General features: G+C 36.4%; 1 protein-coding gene across 13 annotated transcripts in view; it reads right to left on the bottom strand.

Moving 5' to 3' along the window:
- PTPRK (protein tyrosine phosphatase receptor type K) overlaps positions 1-18,385 on the bottom strand; it is a 503,420-nt gene that overhangs the window by 81,902 nt on the left and 403,133 nt on the right. For all 13 annotated transcript variants that reach the window (XM_023651053.2, XM_023651052.2, XM_023651049.2 and 10 more), the window contains exons 10-13: positions 16,956-17,157; positions 12,869-12,974; positions 6,058-6,331; positions 3,281-3,317 (exon numbers count right to left, since the gene is read on the bottom strand). In XM_023651053.2, the coding sequence (XP_023506821.1) occupies positions 3,281-3,317; positions 6,058-6,331; positions 12,869-12,974; positions 16,956-17,157 (619 nt within the window). The remainder of the gene's footprint in view (positions 1-3,280; positions 3,318-6,057; positions 6,332-12,868; positions 12,975-16,955; positions 17,158-18,385) is intronic.

An 18,385-nucleotide genomic window follows, 5' to 3' on the forward strand; every position in this document is an offset into this window, starting at 1 on the left:
AATAATTTCCTTAAGAAAAAATAAAGCTATTGCAGTATAAATTCTTTATGATACCATGGCACAAGATTCTTAGCTACCAATTTAAAAATAATTGTGTGTGTATACCAATATAGGGCAGTATTACAAATTACATGTAAAAAGACAGAGAGCAAACCAATATCAAACAAGCTAAAACAGTATTCTTTCACTGGAGGTTAGAGAGACTTGTGCCTAAACACGCTGAGCGTGCAAGTTGCACAGCTCCGACCTCACTGTCTAAGTAACCTTCCAGTGTTGCCCCTTTTTCCTGATGTATCACAGGAACTTTTCCTAAGACTTATTCTCCTTTCTGCTTTTCAAAGATACAGCTAACTAAATTCCTCTTCTTGTGGTTACAACAATTCTGGTTTTGGATATATGCTTTTTTATAAATGGAATGACTTTCATGATTTCCAATATAATTTCGATAAACCCTTCCACTCCATTCCTGACGCACATCTTCTTAATGACTTCTTACCTAAATACAAGTCAGAGAGGAGCACCACTGATCTCAACTGCAATGGATATAACTCCCAAACCCCTTTACTCGTCTCATAATATATATTCACATCACTATTTATTTTAGACATTATGAAATTATTTACTTCATATCTTTTTTTAACAGTCAAGCCAATGTCTATATCCTCTTTATGTGTTGGCTGCCATCAGGTATGAGTTTCAGAAGGCAGGAAACAATCTATTACCCAGGAAAGCTTCTAGAACAATTCTTACATGTTAAAAATTTTCAAAGTGATCATGCTATTCTAGTCTGTATGCTAATTGTTCTTGGCTTTTAAATCCTTTCACATTCAATTCTTTCACAAGAATTTTCAGTGCTGTAAATCAGCATAGTGCATACATTTTAAGTATATAGTTTAATGGATTTCACACAATCCATACACCTGTATATACACCTGTGAAATACTGAACCATTCCTTGCCCATATGGTTCCTTCATGCCCCTTCCTAGTCAGTATGGTTATGCCATTTTAAATATTAATTGTATCTTCAAAATGCCCTGCCAGAAAACTTTTCATTTTCACACTGAAGAATTTTATACTAAAGCCGACCATACTGTAAGGTGTTAGTTTAAAATATAGTTAGGCAATAAGTTGATTTTACCTTAATAAATGTGTTTTTTTTTTCATATGTGGAAAAACGCTAAATGTTCAGAGAAAGAATTACATTTGATCTGGATAGAAACATTAAAAAAAATTTAAAAACTTACTTTCCCTCCATGTAATCTCTATCATGAAAATGCAGTTTTGTTTTTATACATATCTCTTTTGTAACCACATAACACAAATTATGTCCTTCTGAAGTAAGGTACAAAATGATTATAATAATTATGATGAAAAGGCAGTTAACTAATGCAATAGTCACAATATACTAGGCACTATTCAAGCCCTTCATATATATATTTATCCTCACAATGATAGTAAGGGGTAAGTACTCTGTTATTCTTATTTTGGGAGTGAGCGGTTAAATAATTTGTTCAATGCTAAAAAATAGTAAGGGGCAAAGTCAGGGTTTGAACCCAGATAGTCTAGGGCCAGAGTCCTTTTATCTGACTCATTAAACCACACTGTCAACTTGAGATCCAGAAGTATAGCAGGGCTAGATTATTAGACAAAGAAACTACCACAGATAGACTCTTTCTTACCACCTGTGAGTTTCTGGCAAATACTCTATGCAACACGGTAAATTCAATTTCCATAATCTCAGCTCTCTTGCAGTATAAAGACCATATGATATTTGTCATCATGATATTATTTGCACTGGGGAACAAAATGACACTTAAACAGCTCATGTTCATGCAAACAATTAACTGAACAAGAAAATTTAAAATTTCAGAATAATTTATAGCTATGTTTTCTCAGTTACAGAAATGCCACATGACCATATTGAAGGACTTCTTGGAAACTAATGAGAGACCATTTCACATTTCTGGCTCTGTTTTAAATCTGGAAAAGCACGTGATGTATACCTAAACGCCTTCTGCCATTATGTTCTAAAAATTTCAACTCTAACTTTCGATCCATAAGCTAAGTTTTTAAAATAAAATAAATGATTATACATTATGTGCATCTCTATATATTTTCTTTTTTCCCTTTATTAAGGATTGCTTTATTTCTTAAAATATCATGAAAAATCTTAGTATCTGAACTGAAAAAGTGTATTCTTTTTCCTTTCCTGTGAAGCTTTTTTATTACTTCTCATGAGTCTGGGGAAGTCTGTCTTTATTGCCTTTACAAATCAAGAGTAAAACACAAATGCCTAATTGAGCAGATTGGTGATTAGATGGAGAAGAATGATGGAAGGAAAGATGCCAGCACAAACAGAATATGGCCATTCATTTATATCCCAAATGAATCAACTACTGCTCATGAATGTGGGTCTAATACTAATTCTGGCAGCAAATGACCCTGAGCACCAACCCTCTGCAGAGCCCCACGTCTGCATGCGGACAGCTTTTTCTTGTTTCTCTTGCTAGAAAACACCAAGTAGCTCTCTCTCCCTTGTTGGCACAATCAAATAACTCTTAAATGAAGGATTATAAACATAGTGAATGCAGGAGATTTTCTCCCACTCTGAACTCCAAATACTCATTCAAAGATGAACATGTTTTCCCTTAAAGAAACTAGGCAACTAAGCTGTAATATGCAAAGTCAGCAGGAATTGCCCTGGCCATTAGCCATCACAGATCTAATTTCTTGGCATCAGCTGGATTAAAAAACACATTTTTTTAAGTAAAAAATTAGTAAAATATCTTCAATCAAACCGCACTGCTACCAATGAGGAGAAGGACCAGTCCCCTCACCTCTACTCTTATATCTGCATAGACTAGCTCGGTTCTTTTCATCTTTAAGTGTCTACCACAGAAAGGAACACACGTTTTTAAACAAGAACTTGCTGGTTTGAGCTGATATTGCTGAGCTTTTCCTAATACATTGGTTGATCAGTAGCACAAGACCTTTCAGACACTAAATAGCAGAAATAAACCCTTCTAAGGTTTTCTAAATCCTTCCTATTCTCATAACAAGATTCCTCCAGTCGAGCATTAGAGGACGGAAAGCAGCCCCCTTTTGTGTTAAATTAGACACCCAAGTGAGTAAGAGAACTTGGCTGGCGGTTTAACGGGGCCCGACTACAAACACTTTGGAATAGAAGTGCCACATGTGATTAGCCCTGAAGCAGGGAACAAAGCTCTTTCATTTTAGAAAGCGGGCAAATGGAATTTGGAACAAAAGCAAACCTCTTACCTTTTGTAGCAATTCGTACACACTGGGTTTTGGTTTCCTGATGGAATAAAAGTGAAAGAAAGTAGTCAGTGTATAGATAATGTTTCCTATTTCACAAACTATAACTGCTATGAAGATCAACTTGGGGTTATAAAGTAGGTTTATACAGAACAGAACTGCAGAATTAAGGAAACTGCTTTTTTTAAATATGTATTTTCAGGGAGATTTTTAAAAGACATGAAATAAGAACTTTAAAATTTGAAATTTTTTTTCCGTGTTTCCTAAAGATTTAGGAATCTGTTTTCACCTCTTAATGAAATAGGCTATCTTGTCTGGAACAAGTGGTAGGGCATTCTATGTGCATTTGTTATACTTTTTGAATAATCAGAAAGAAAAATGTACTTGCAAAGCTAATACAAATCAGACACAAATATAAACTTCATTTTCACCTCATACTTGTAGACTCAAACCAAAGCTGAACATCACATACTCTCACTTGAATCCTAGCATGACTAAAGAGCCATATGACAGAAGGAAAGATCAACAAAAAATTGCATCACAGTTGCACTATAATTTATCTGTTCTTTATTCCTTTGTAGTTCAGTTGTTAGGGGTTAAATATTTCTTAGTGTGGTTATGTTCGTCCTCTTGCTAGACAAATTGGTAGAGGAAGCAGAAGTCAAAATCGGAAAGATCAAGAATTATTTCAATTTATGTTATTTTCTTATCTTTTCTTTCTTAAATGTTCTGGGGTGGCACTAGGAGGTGGAACTCACCTCTGGGCCCACACCTCTGGGACTTCCTTCATTCAGCTTATATCTTCGAACACACGAGAGGTCGGAAAATATGTTAAAGCCAGTGAACAAAACAGAGGCTATTTGTTTTCAAGATGCATTTGTAACTCCATCTTGAGTAGTTCTATATATTGATAAACCAAGAGTTTATAATTTTCTCTTAAGCATTTATTATTTTTAAATTGAACAAAATAAAGCATTGAGGGGGGATTAGTAATTAAAAATGAAAGTTTGCACTTCTATTACTTGATTGTGACCTGGAGCCTTCATAGAAAGCTCCAGGAGTTGTCTCCTATTCCCATAAAGGCCCAAAAGGATTTTGATTTCTGAAAAGCAATCACTGTTAACAGTATCAGGGTTACCAGCCTCTGTTGGTTGGGAGTCATGTCAATTTTGAAACTATTTGCCAAGATAACTGAAATATATTGTTGCTACTCTGTACTTTGATTAAACAACGTGAAGATACATTAACAATTAGAAGAGAAAATTTCTATCAAGGCTTTTAAAGAGAGGCAGAGAAAACCCTTTATAAGTAACAGACATTCATTAACACTCCTCTCATACCATAGACCAAGTAACAAAAGTTAATTTGGAGTCTCTCACCTCTCTAAAGACGAATACCCAAACACAGAACTAAGTTTTCACCACCACGCTAGTTTACACCCAAATTGGAAAAATAACATCCATAGTCTTCTCTTTTTTGAGCAGCCCAATTGCACCAGTGGTACGGAATGATGCGTAGGTAGGAAGTGGGTAGCTGACTTGCCTTTAAACACTCCCACTTATGTAGAAATAAACTAGAAGATGAGAAGAATATTTTCAACCATGAGCATCCTCTGGCTTTGGAGTACATCTTAGAAGATGCCATGGCATTTTTCGTTGGCAAATACTGTAAGCCAACCATGTAGGTAAGCAGAGAGACAGTTTTCATTCAAGAGCAGCCAGTCAATACCCTAAGTTCTCATGGCCTCTGCAGAAATGCAAATGGATTGTTATGTCTTCCAATTCAACTATTCTGAGATCTGATATAACTGTTACAATCGGATATCACATATTTCACATCATGTCCCAGGTACCCACCTCAGGGATTCAATTACCCAAACCCAGCAATTTCCTACATAGCTACAAGTACACAAAAATGTCACGCTTCTACAAGATTTTTACATTGTGGGAGTTTTCTATTAACATTTTTTTTCTACTCGTCTCTGAAAAAAATTAAATTAAGTAAGTTTTAGGAAAGAAAAATCTTTGAAAGAGAACAGCATGAAGCATGAAAGGCCAGGTTATTTGCCTACATATGGAACCACTGGTAGTTTCTAACTTCCTGTTGTGTTTTCCTCTTCAATATTCATTTGGGATCAGCGGCAGTGTTCAAAAACAACTGTGTCCAAAATAGGAAAAGGAGGGGCAGCCAGGGGAATCGAAAACAGGCTCCTCTACGGCCCAGGAACCCGCCATCTCCAGGCAGCCTTCTGTTTAGGCTGTCAGCTGTACCACAGGCGCCCTATTACTTTGTAATCAGAGAATTGTTACTTGTTATTTACTATTTGGCTTGTACCCCCTGAAAAGTTTATAAGGGTTTATTAGCCTGCTGCGGAACACCCATTCTGTTTATCCTGCAGTAAATTTAATCTTCTGAAGAGTGCCGCTACTGAGCAAAGACAACAGAACAATGCCCAACACTTACTGGGGCTGCAGTCGCACGCAGCAGCAGCACACCCACCTTTTCAAATCATTTGACTCACAATTGCTCTTGCGGACTTTCCCGAAGGAGGCGCAAGTAGAAACAGTTACTAGGAAACAGCAATCTCGTGCGGTGTAACTGACACGGAGCCCCAGCCCTACAGTAGGCCCCAACGTGCACACTGCTGGGAACAGAAACACCCCCTACACACCAATTGTTTTTGCGTTTTTTTCCCCTGACAAACGCTACCGAGGATTTATAAAATTTGACTGCTGTTTTTCCTCAGGGCAATGAAAAAGCAAATCCTGGAAGCAGCTCACCTTCTCCACACTGCTCATTGCCTGGAAATAGATGTTGTATCCTTTGCGGGGAGCCAAAGGGGGGTTCCAAAAGCCCTGATAGGTCCTATTGTCGCCCACTGTGAATGGGGCAGGTTCAGGAAGATTCCCCGGGGGCAGTTCTGCAGCGAAGTAGTACGGGGCGCCCCCACTCATGGCATTTTGGTAGGTCACGGGAATCTGATAGCATTCCATCGCTCCGGCTTCTCGCCTGGTTCGGTGTGGGTGCAACTCCTCCACCACAATCTGATAGGCACTTTTTGGAAAAAGAAAAAAAGCACACATTCAGAGATTCTAGACATTAAGATCTCTCAAAAAAAAAAAAAAAAAAATGAAGTACTTAATATTAACGTGTAACATTTAAAAGTTTAAAGTCAGTCCAAACCCACTACATTCTTGTTTTTGGCCATTTTGCAATAAAATAGAATTTCACATGGATTCCAACCCCATCGTAGTCACTAAGGAACTGAAAAAAAGTAAGAAAAATCACCACAGAACTTGACACATTTTTAAATGTTGAGAAATGAGCCACTTTAATAAGGAACCTGACATTAACCAGAGACACATAATAGATTAAGTTCTTTGTCTGATATTTTTAAATGTTTAAAGCTAACATTTTCTTTTGAAACGAGGGTCTGGAAGGCCCAGCTCCAAGGCCCAGCAGAATGGCTGCCTCAGGGCGGAGCTTGAAGCACCAGTTTGCCTTGTCAACGTGTTAGAGACAGAATGTGCTGACAGGCTCTTCCACCTCTTGACCTTGCCACGGCATCAACATTGGCTCAGAGCTATGCAGATCTAAAGCACAAGTGACATGCTGCAATACGGGCACAGATGGACAGAAATCTGTCCTCGCCACCGAAATAGACTGCCTCCTTCTTCTAGAGCTGTTAATAATAAAATGTTACAAATTGTAGAAACAGATGGCATTTGGCCTATTAAAGCTCAAACCTGAACCTTCCAATGCCTTTCTTAAAAACTTTTCTACGAGAGCTGCTATTTTACAGAGGAAAGGAAAGAATAATGCAACTTTAAAATAAAGATCTGCCTAATCACTAATAATTTTTTTATCAATTTCTGAAACTAGTATATTCATAATCTTCTTTCTTCATAGGGCATTCTTTAGGCAAACATTTTGTAGGTAATGTACACCTAATAAAGTTGATGTTATTAATATATTTTTATATATTACTAAGGAATTTGAAAGAATTATGTTTCAAAATTCCTGAAAATTATTAGGAAATGCATTGCGGTCGCTGAAATAAATTGAATATAAATAAGCTGTGTGTAGGGTTGTATGTTCGAATCTTGAGTCTCTAGGCAAATATGCTCATTCTATATGGGGAAAGAGCCACTATTCAATGGCTCTCCAGCAGGAATAGAATATTTTCCTTAATGAACTTCCATAAAAAGAAAAAGAAAAGGGGAGGAAGAGAGATTGAATTTGCATCTGTGACAATTAAAAATAGAATTACCAGTTTAGATACCAAGAAAAATACCAGGTTAGAATCTGGCTTAAAACCCTCACTTAATATAAACTCTGTCAGCCCTACAAACTGAAGAGCTTCATAGATTAAAAAGAAAGGAGCCTTACAAATTAAACTTTCTTTTCTCCCTAATTATTCATGTTCCCATTTCTCATTAAAATATTGCTAAGAAACTGGTAGGGTGGTATCCATCTCTTTTCCTTTAGGAAAAGTACAGAAATTATATTAATGTCAGAAGTCGAGATTGGGGCAAGTAACTAAGGCAGAAGTCTATGCTATTTGGAATTATGTGTACTGCGTCATTCTCTGGACCTCGGCCAAGCTGGGTCTCTAAGCTCCTAGGAATGCTACTGACAAGATACCTGTACTCTGAGGGGGTCACGGAGCAGACACTTGTCAATTTTAAAATACAGGAAATACATAAGCATGGCCCTTGGAGAGAAAAAAGAAAAGATCATGGTAGACATATGCCATGTGAAGCAAACCTAGTCTTTTTTTTCTGCTTATTTTCCATTTTGAATCCATCTTTGTATGTTGCACATTTGCAAATCCTGTGGATACATACATATACACAGATAAACTCACGTATGCATACCTCCCAAACAAGTCGCACCTCACATTCTTGCCCTAATGCACAATAATGATAATTACCCACCCTTGTTAGTCATTTAGCCTGATCCTTAAAAAAATAAATTCCTTGTTAATTATCCCATACCTCTAGGAAAATCCAGACAATCTAGTGAAGATTCAGTCTTAACTAATTCTATTACATGGACATAGGTTGTACACTCCACATTAGGAAACTTCAGGCAAGACAGCCTGTATCTCCAGATCTACCAGCAGCAAAGCAAACTGCTGCTGTTGGAGAGGAGTGGATGATGAACAGATGCAATCTGCTCTTTGGGAAAGAACTCGAACTTGAGATGGAGCCCCAAATTGAAAGTTATAAAGTTCATTTTTAAAAGAAATTATCTTGCCCTCATTGTTCAATTTGTCTGGGCAGATGGTTTTCCAACCACATGCTTCCACTTTTTTAATCTGTTTTTTCTCCTGCTACTTTCTTATTTATCAATACAAATTAATTAAAGGACAGAAAATAAGGAATGAGAAATCAAATTAGAAGTGATTTGACTGATTGCATGAAATGGGCCCGTGCTTATTCAGCCTTGTGGTTGTCTAATTACCTAATGGTACTTAAGGCGAGCTAGAGCTAAATATTATTTGAGCTTAGTACTCCAGCAATTTAAAATATTCCAAAGCCACCCGAAGAGTTTTACTCACTCTACCCATATTTCATACATTCACCATTCCTTTAATTAAATTTTAAAATATTTCCACAATTAAGTTAAAATCAATATACCGGCGTTATGAATCTTCACTCAATACTTAAAATATGATTTCCTTATGTTAAAAAACTAAAAATGATTTCACTATACTATAATCTAATTTGATTAAACACTGGTATGTAGTCATTTGTTGTTTTGTGGGAGGCCAAATGATGACTTCTCATCGTACAATTTCCCTTCAGCTATATGATTATAAGAAAATACATAAGGTGATTTTGCCATTAGCTCAAAAAGCGATTACGTGATACATGTGATAGATAGTCTTCCTGATTTAATGTTTAAAAATGTTGGAGCTGAACCCAAAATTACGTATAACAGCCTTCCATGGATTTTTTTTAACCCAATAGTAAGTAAACCCTCTGTAAATTGTTGTAGTTTTAGCTTCCAAAACTTCTTAGTGATAGCAAATAACAAATCATAGAATTGTTATTCTTACTTTTTATCTGAAATGTCTCCTTAAAGCTTCAGGAGAAATTCCCCAGCTCCAATGTTTTGCTATTTCTCTTATAAACAGACTTCCCAAGATCCTACAGCCACCATTGCTCGTACTGCCCCATTGCCAACATTTTGATGATCCACAGAATAAAGGTTTGATTATCATTTTGGTTACCATTGTATTTCCTGCTCTCCATCTCTTTGCTCCTTAAATGCTCAAGCGAGGTCTCTCATGACTTACCTATTTCTGTAAGAGGAACTATCAGTTTCTGAATCAACAAAGCTCAAAATCCTGGCACTAACTTTAACAAGTTCGATTTTTAACCATGTTCTATCTCCCTTGTAATATACCACTTAAGGGCACATGCTAAATCACCTTATGTGGATTTCTATTCCAAGTATCCAGCTCACCTCCTGGCACAGACTGAATGTTATTGAATGGATGCATTTCTAGAAATGAGAGGTAATTTTAGATTTCTTAATAAAACTAAACTAAATGATCAAACTATACCCAACAAGGATTTTCCAGGTGCCATGACAAAGGTTTTTGGAATTAGAGTTTGTTTGACATTGGGAAGACCAGAGCAGAAAGAATTAGATATTTCCACTGGAGTTGGGACAAATGGATGGTGAAACACCATCTGGCAGAGGCTAGTTACACTATAAAGTAGGGAAAGATAGAACCTAATATTTAGAGCCTATGATAGCAGACCAACCTAACAGATGGATGCTCTGAGGAGGTTTAGCTAGGTGGTATATACATCTGGCTTCTCTTGGAGGGGAGGAGATGGGCCATAGACAGAATGCACTGGCAACAAGCTTTAGCAGAGAAGAAATTCCGATAGGCTGACATAAATAAAGAAGAAATTAGGTCAAATAGTTTCAAGAATCTGAAGGTAGTGATGAGGATCTGATCAAAGATTTGAAGTACCAGACTATAAATACAGCGTTATGAAAATTGATCGGGTCAAATCTGCAAAGAAATTAGAGCACTGGACAAAATAACCTTCAAGGTAAGGCTCCAGTTACTAGTAGCAATACCAACGGTAAGAACATGGTCAGAGGAAAGAAGATAGGATGTTTTTTTTTTTTTTGAGGAAGATTAGCCCTGAGCTAACTACTGCCAGTCCTCCTCTTTTTTGCTGAGGAAGCCTGGCCCTGAGCTAACATCCGTGCCCATCTTCCTCTACTTTTTATATGTGGGATGCCTACCACAGCATGGCTTTTGCCAAGCGGTGCCATGTCCGCACCCAGGATTCAAACCAGCGAACCCTGGGCCACTGAGAAGCAGAACATGTGAACTTCACCGCTGCGCCACCGGGCCGGCTCCTAGATAGGGCTCTTGACTAGAGGATTCAGAAAACAAAGGAGGCAGGAATCATCTGAGGGCCAAATCACCTGACTAGACCAGTCTGGTCCTGCCACCTGGCCTCCACCTATGGGTGATTCCAGATAGCTGGGCAAGTCATCACAAAAAACTAAAGACGGACAAGGTGCAATTAGAATATCAATCTATTGGAGAATTGACTTTTTTCCTGGTAATAACATTCTTTTAAAAATACTTATTTGTTCATATATCGTTTAATTATTTCTTCTTGTAAAATTCCAGGTTTTAAATTTCTTTCTTTGAGCACTAATCTCCTACAGGGTAAAATTTAGAGTTCTCAGCCACTGGGATCAATTCCAGAAAAGGTCATATGTCTTTCCAACAAACACTAAGAGGTTCATTTCTGTGTCCGAAAAAGAGGATATATGACTATCCAGGATGATTTTTGTGTAACCATTAGTTCAGACTATATTAATTCCTGGTAATTAGAAATTTTGTGGGAACTAAATGTCAACAAAGTAAAGAAAAACTTTTGATTTAAAAATGTGTTATTGATAACATAGTCATTAATTCAACAAAGTTCCTGAAGGCCAGCTATGAGCAAAGGATTTACAAGACTGCAGGCACCTTTGATCATCCATGACAACTCTGGGCACAGGCCCTGTGTCTTGTTGTGATCATTTTATCTTTAATTTACAGTGCCCAGCACAGTGCCTGGCACACAGTACATGGTCAGTCAATGTTTGTGTAATAAATTGATTAAATGAATAAAGAGTTAGTGGAAGTTATGTCATGTAGCACAATTACGCAATAATAATACACGGTGTTTGCAACTTACATTAAGTAAAGCTGAATTCACTCAAATATCTAGCTCTTAAAAGATAATGTGCAAGTACCTAGCCACTCGTTTAAACAGCAGTAGCAGAATGGAACACCTACACAGTAAATTTTATCACAGGAAGAAACATGTGATTGACCTGATTACTTGTCCATAGACAAAGATGTTGAATGCAGGCATTTTCTCCTTCTCCTTCGGATCAGCAATCAGACTCACTCACAGATCATTGATTCATGAATAGCATTATACACTTACTTTGCAATTTCAAGTGGCCAGGGATTTGCAAGTGTTTATATTACAAGTGTATTCAGTCATCCCTCTTTTTCTCTGGTGTGGTATTCCCATGATTTTAGCCACAGGACTTAAGAGTCTCCTTTATGGACTCATGTTCTTTTATCAATTTGTTTTTAATTAAGGAAAATATTTCTTCCTTTCCAGAGATATAGGATTATTTGGATGGTTAATAAGTGCTCATAAGGTCAAATGTATTCATTTTACCCGTGGAACAAAGATTAATTTTATTTTTTTTACTGAATAAGTAAACAATCTGAGATGATTCAATTATGAAATGCTTGGGCTGATTCCTGTGCTTCGATTTGTTTCTCAGTAGAAGTATGAAAACAGAAGTATCCACAAAATTTACAAGTTTCACATGGAAACTTGTTTAAGGTTTTGGGCATTTATCTAATTACACATGTGCAGAAATTAAAATCATTATAATAATTCGATTCAATTCCTGAAAACACGGCTCATAATTTTCTGCAAGATGAGGGATATTAGGTAATACGGGAGATTTAATACTGAAAAGATAAAGGAAATGGCAAATTGCATTTTAATATTTATTATAGAATTCCTGATAAACAACAAGTTAGGAATTAAAAGGTCACAGAGGCTGCATTCATTAAAACTCTTCTTTTATTTCCTCAAAGCTTCCTATTTTTCAATCACTCATATGAAATTCTTTATTACAGATTTACTGCATTGGACAGGAGTTATTTTCTCATTCCATTTCTGAAAAATACCTTCAAAGCTCATATACCATCAATACCAACAGAGGAAGTGAAATGAAATGGGACTTGAGAAAAAAATAAAAAAAGCAACACTCTTAAATCAAACCAAGCAGAGAGGTGAATGGTTCAGTTCATGAATATCTCAAAAATCCCCTTAGAATTTTACTCTTAAAGTCTATTTGCAGGCTTTGTCCAAATGAAAAACAAATAAAACAAAAATAAAACCCCTCTGACAATAATTATCAAATGAATCTCTGTTAGAAATGAACCACTATATTGACTGCTTAGCAACTGTGAGAAAATAGCTCTCTACTGGGTGTGTTTTCCTGTAGCTATTATTTTTCCCCTCCTACCTGATAGGTGCACCTTTGGCCTGTGCTGGTCTCAACAGGACAGTTATCGTGGTGGCAGTTTCATTGAGAGAGGCATCAACTCCTTCGTAGTCTGGTAAAGTTGGAGCTGAGAAGTGAATAATGAGGAAAAAAAGTTTCAGTCAATTAACAGGAATATATCATGGTTCAGGATGAAGACATGATCCTGACTGAGAGAAAAATCAATTTAATACTTAATTATCTAAAACTATCCCATATGTGGTAGAATAACACATGCCACTGCATGCTAACCCTGGGAACCTAAAGCAGCGGGGGATATGAAGCCAAGATTTGTTGTTGAAATTTAAACTATAATCTGGCCACTTGTGACACAGACTCCAAACATTTTGTGAAGATGCTTTAGCTTTTAGCATCCTGAGACCTTGAAATCAGCATTGACGGGATGGGAGGAAGGCAGTAACAGTGTAGACTCTGGGGGGTACTGGCTGTAGTTGCACCTGGAGATGTGGACATGGGAACAGCAGGAACAGTAAAGGGTCCCTGTGAGGCAGTGCCGTCTGTGATCTAGTGTTATGGAATGACCCAGATTCACATCTGGACCTTTTTCATTGCTGTGGTCACAATAGAAACACATCAAGGAAGTGTGGTGAATGGGAATAGGAACCTTAGTTTTTATTTACCAAAAACTAGTGCATTAGTTGCCAGATTCTTGAAAAGAAGAAACATAAATTTTTAAAATATTTTCTAATGTTTAGGGAGGGGGCCTTCCTAATCTTGAACTGGGTGAAAAAGTAAACTCAAATGTAACCTCAAATGGTTTTTGATTATTTCCATCTAGAAAGATGTTGAAAGGAGTATATAACCAGTGACATGTGTGCATTGTCAGAAAATCGGAGAACAAATGGCATCTAATAAAAATTTTTAAAGTATTTCATTCATTCATTGAACTGTTACTGAATCCATATTATGTGTCAAATTTTATGAGAAGTGCTATAAATATAAAGATAAATGAAGCATGGTGTCTGACATTCACAGAATTAAAAGTAGGGATTCACATTTTATCAGAAGTGAGTGTCTTATAAAGTACAACAAAAATATAACAAAATGTTAGAGGACCCAAACGGGAAGAAGGTTAATTTGCCAAAGCAGTGGTTCTTAAATGAATGAGATTACAAGCACCTGGACGGCTTCTTAAAACAGATTATTGCCCCTCTCCCCTAGAGTTTCAGATTCCATAGGGCTAGCTTGGTAAGGTGCATTTCTAAAAGTTTCCACATGATCATCATGCTGTTGGTCTGGGGACCACACTTGGAGAACCACTAGCCTCAACTTGTGTTGGGAGGTGGGAAGATGAAACAGGGTTAGGTGATGCTAGAGCTGAATGCTAAAGGAAGAGTCAAAACTCACCAGGAAGAGCAAGCATGGAATAAAACTCCAGAGAGAGGAAACAACATTTGAAGACATCATCACTGAAAGGAGATGGTGTGTTTCAATAGCTACAAGCAGTCTGCTATGCCTGGACCTTCAGATTCATCAACAGGGGTGGAGGATGGGAGGAGCCACACGATGAAGGGCCACAAATGTTAATCATGCATAGATGTTTAGGCTTGATGATACTGGGTATAATATCCTATTAGATTTTGAAAAAACTTAAGTAGGAAATATATGTTGTATAAAGATCAGTAGAAAAATATAGCGAAGCAAGGGGAGTCTGAAAATAAGGACACTGGTAAGAAACATATTTCAACAATCTTTTCAAAATATGGTCTAGATGGAAATGAAAAAACAGACATTAGAAAGAGGCAAATTATCTGAGAAGGACACTGGTAAGAAACATATGTCAACAATCTTTTTAAAATATGGTCTAGATGGAAATGAAAAAACAGACATTAGAAAGAAGCAAATTATCTGAGAGTTATTTAAGAAGTAGAATCAACAGATACTAAATATGCACAATATGTATATGTGTATTATATATTTGTGTGTATTATAGACATATATTGTATATAGTATGTATATTCTACTGACACACACACACACATATAAATCATGCCCCCAAGCATCAGGCCTCAGATAACTTGATTTCCCACTTATTTAAGTGGCTCTTAAAATGCTGAGAAATATAATTATTGGACTCAAGGGATAAAATAACAATAAATTCCCTTAAAAGTTCAAGTGATTCTCAGAAACAAACTAACCATAAATTTTATAATCCTTAGCTTCATTACTACGTGTTTCCGAGATACAGGGATTGCAAACAAGTTTTTAGAGTTCAAATCAAGTACTCATGTTCACAGGTTGATGCAACTGAAACTGCAGTTAAATAATTCAAAGAAAATGCATCTAGCATGTTCCAGCCTTTAACTATAAATTTTCTATTGAATAAAAAAGATTGTGCCTGACCCATAAGAAAATATTGCTCTCAGTAATGTTCATTTGCTCAATTCTACAAGCTTATGTGAATTTGGGAGATATCTCTATTAAAGGATCTTCCTCATTTCTAGCACTACTGCTAATTTTGAAGGGTAGGAAACATGCTCACTATATCACTAAGTCATAGATTCTACTAAAGCGATTCAATAAATATTTTAAATTGATGGGTTAGAATTGTTCCATCAGGAAATGAATTGACAATTTCAATGCATTGCTATTTTCTAACATAAGCAATGATATTTTAAAATTCTTTTTTATTAGAATATTAAGATGGGGCTGGCTCGGTGGCATAGTGATTAAGTTCACAAGCTCCAATTCAGTGGCCCAGAGTTTGTGGGTTCGGATCCTGGGTGCAGACTTATGCACTGCTCAAGCCATCTGTGGCAGCAACCCACATACAAAATAGAGGAAGATTGGCACAGATGTCAGTTCAGCACAATCTTCCTCAAGCAAAAAAAAAAAAAGGAAGATTGGCAACAGATGTTAGCTCGGGGCCAATCTCCCTCACTAAAAAAAGAAAAAGAAGAATATTAAGATAAATCAAATGTAATGCAAAGGACTCATGGCTCATACAGAAATAGCTAATTTTTTCATGATATAAATTTTAAGGTTTTGTGTTATATTCAAAATATTTCCAAATAAAATTTTAGACAAAAAAAATTACAGAGTATTGCTTCCTTTTGATGCAAATGTTACAAATTCACAACAATGGCAGAAATTTTTAAGGATGTAATATAACATATCTCTGCTATGTTATATAGTAAAATACCATTTTATAATACATATATAATAAAATACCATACCATGTAGAACTAGCATAAAAAATGAACATAAAGGAACAAAAAGAACTTAGAAACTCAAAATTAGTATTTTAACATATTAAGCGGTTGGTCCTTTAAAACAGGTATTTTTCAAATTTAACTCTTCAGTTCCATATATAACATATGTACTTTAGTAACTTTAAATAAATAAGATAAAACATTACATAAGCTGGAGTAGATTTAGGGCATATCAACAATGCTAATTCCTGGCAAAAGTTTAATCAGGTTAAACTGATGACCTGACTGAAGGAGAAATCACATCTGTAAACAATCTAGTCAAATGCAAACTATGAAATTATATGCATAACATAATATAAAATTTAATAGTATTTGCTTATCAACCTAACACTTTTGCCTTCTGAAATTTAGATGAATTTATGTGGGACTCCTATGAGAAAGAAAAGCTCGTATTTGTTTAAAATTATCAGAATGTCAGGGAAAATGGAACAGAGACAAGGCATGTGGCACAGTAATAGTAGATCAAGGATCTTCTACTATTCTTTTGATAAAATCCATTCACAGTACATATCTGAAACTGTAATAATTACCAATTCCTCAAAAGTATAACAGGTCTATTAGCATATATTATGAACTTTGAGAGATTTCTAATAAAGATGTAATGCAGTTTTTAAAAACACCACTGTGAATTAAAAGCAATTATCTGAGATGCGTTTGGGTTTGGATATATAACTAATAATAATCTGTATTCAAATAATTCTTTAAAGTACCTTCAATCATGAATAACTATGTGTATTAAAGATTCAATAAGTGAGATGAATTACACTCAGAGTATATGAGACTCTAGGACAGACTACTGTAAACCAGTCCTGTTTGCACTTTATTCATTGGCATACCTGAGATATTGGTGGTCACGTTGATGGCTGTGGCTGGTCCAAAGCCTTTCACTGTGCTGGCTCTTATGAAAAACTGGTAGGTGGTTCCAGGATGAAGATGCATAAAGACATGGTGTGTACTGTTCCATAAATTTGATACAGTCTGGGGAGGTCCAGCCACTGGAACTGCAGGATCGAACGACCTTATGCTGCCGTAGCTGACCTGTTTTAAGAAATACATGTCCTATTACATATCCAATATAAGTGATAATGAATTCTAAACAAAGCCCTTTTAAATAAGGTAGTATTCAAGGACATCTCTATGGAGTGAATCACATCTTTTTTTCACTTCTTTTCCTTCTCATTTTGATACAGTTAATTCACTGTCATTCTGCATCTATCTTCCATCTATCTATCTATCTATCGATCGACCGATCTAGTCATCCACAGATATACCTAGAGTTATATCTGAGTGGACCAATAAACATTTATTTTTTTCCACCAAAAGATAAATTAGGGGCCAGCCCAGTGGCACAGTGGTTAAGTTCGCTCACCCTGCTTCGGCAGCCCAGGGTTCACAGGTCCAGATCCCAGACATACACACTGCTCATCAAGCCATACTGTGGCAGTGTCCCACATATAAAATAGAGGAAGACTGACACAGATGTTTGCTCAGGAACAATCTTCCTCACCAAAAAAAATGAAAAGAAAATAAAAAGAAAAAAGAAAAGATATACATACAAAAATTTATGGTTATATACTTTAATGCACATGAAACACAAAAAATGTTCAACAGGGGCTGGCCCCATGGCCAACTGGTTAAAGTTCTGCCCACTCTGCTTTGGAAGCCTGGGTTCACAGGTTTGGATCCCAGGCACAGACCTACTCCAGTCATGAGCCATCTGTGGAGGCATCCCACATGCAAAATAGAGGAGGACTGGCACAGATGTTAGCTCAGGGCAAATCTTCCTCACCAAAAGAAAAAAAGAAGGGTTCAACAAATTAACATTATTCTATACTTTGTCCAAGTTACATAACAAATTTCATGTCAATAGTATTCAACTATGCTAATATAGTCACAAACGATAAGACTGCACTGGTGATTCCCATCCCCAGATGCACTCTGTAGCCGCTAGAAATTCAAGCATTTTCTGTTCTAATCAACACCGACTACACAGGAACAGAACTAGACATTTGCACGATTAAAATAATTTTTTGTCTTCTTTTTAGCTTCTCACATTTAAAAATAAGAAAATGATTTACATTCAGAGTTGAGATGAAGCTCTGGGATGTCAGGTTTATATTGTATTTAGCTTTTTTGACATTAATTCCTCACTCTACTCACTCACTCAACTGACATTCAATGGCCTCCATCCTGTTACAGGACGAAACATGAGTTTGCTAATTTTATAAAACTTCATTCATTACAACCATGAGTCAGTTGGTTGACA

This window comes from Equus caballus, chromosome 10 (genome assembly GCF_041296265.1).
Source record: "Equus caballus isolate H_3958 breed thoroughbred chromosome 10, TB-T2T, whole genome shotgun sequence".
Lineage (NCBI taxonomy): Eukaryota > Metazoa > Chordata > Mammalia > Perissodactyla > Equidae > Equus > Equus caballus.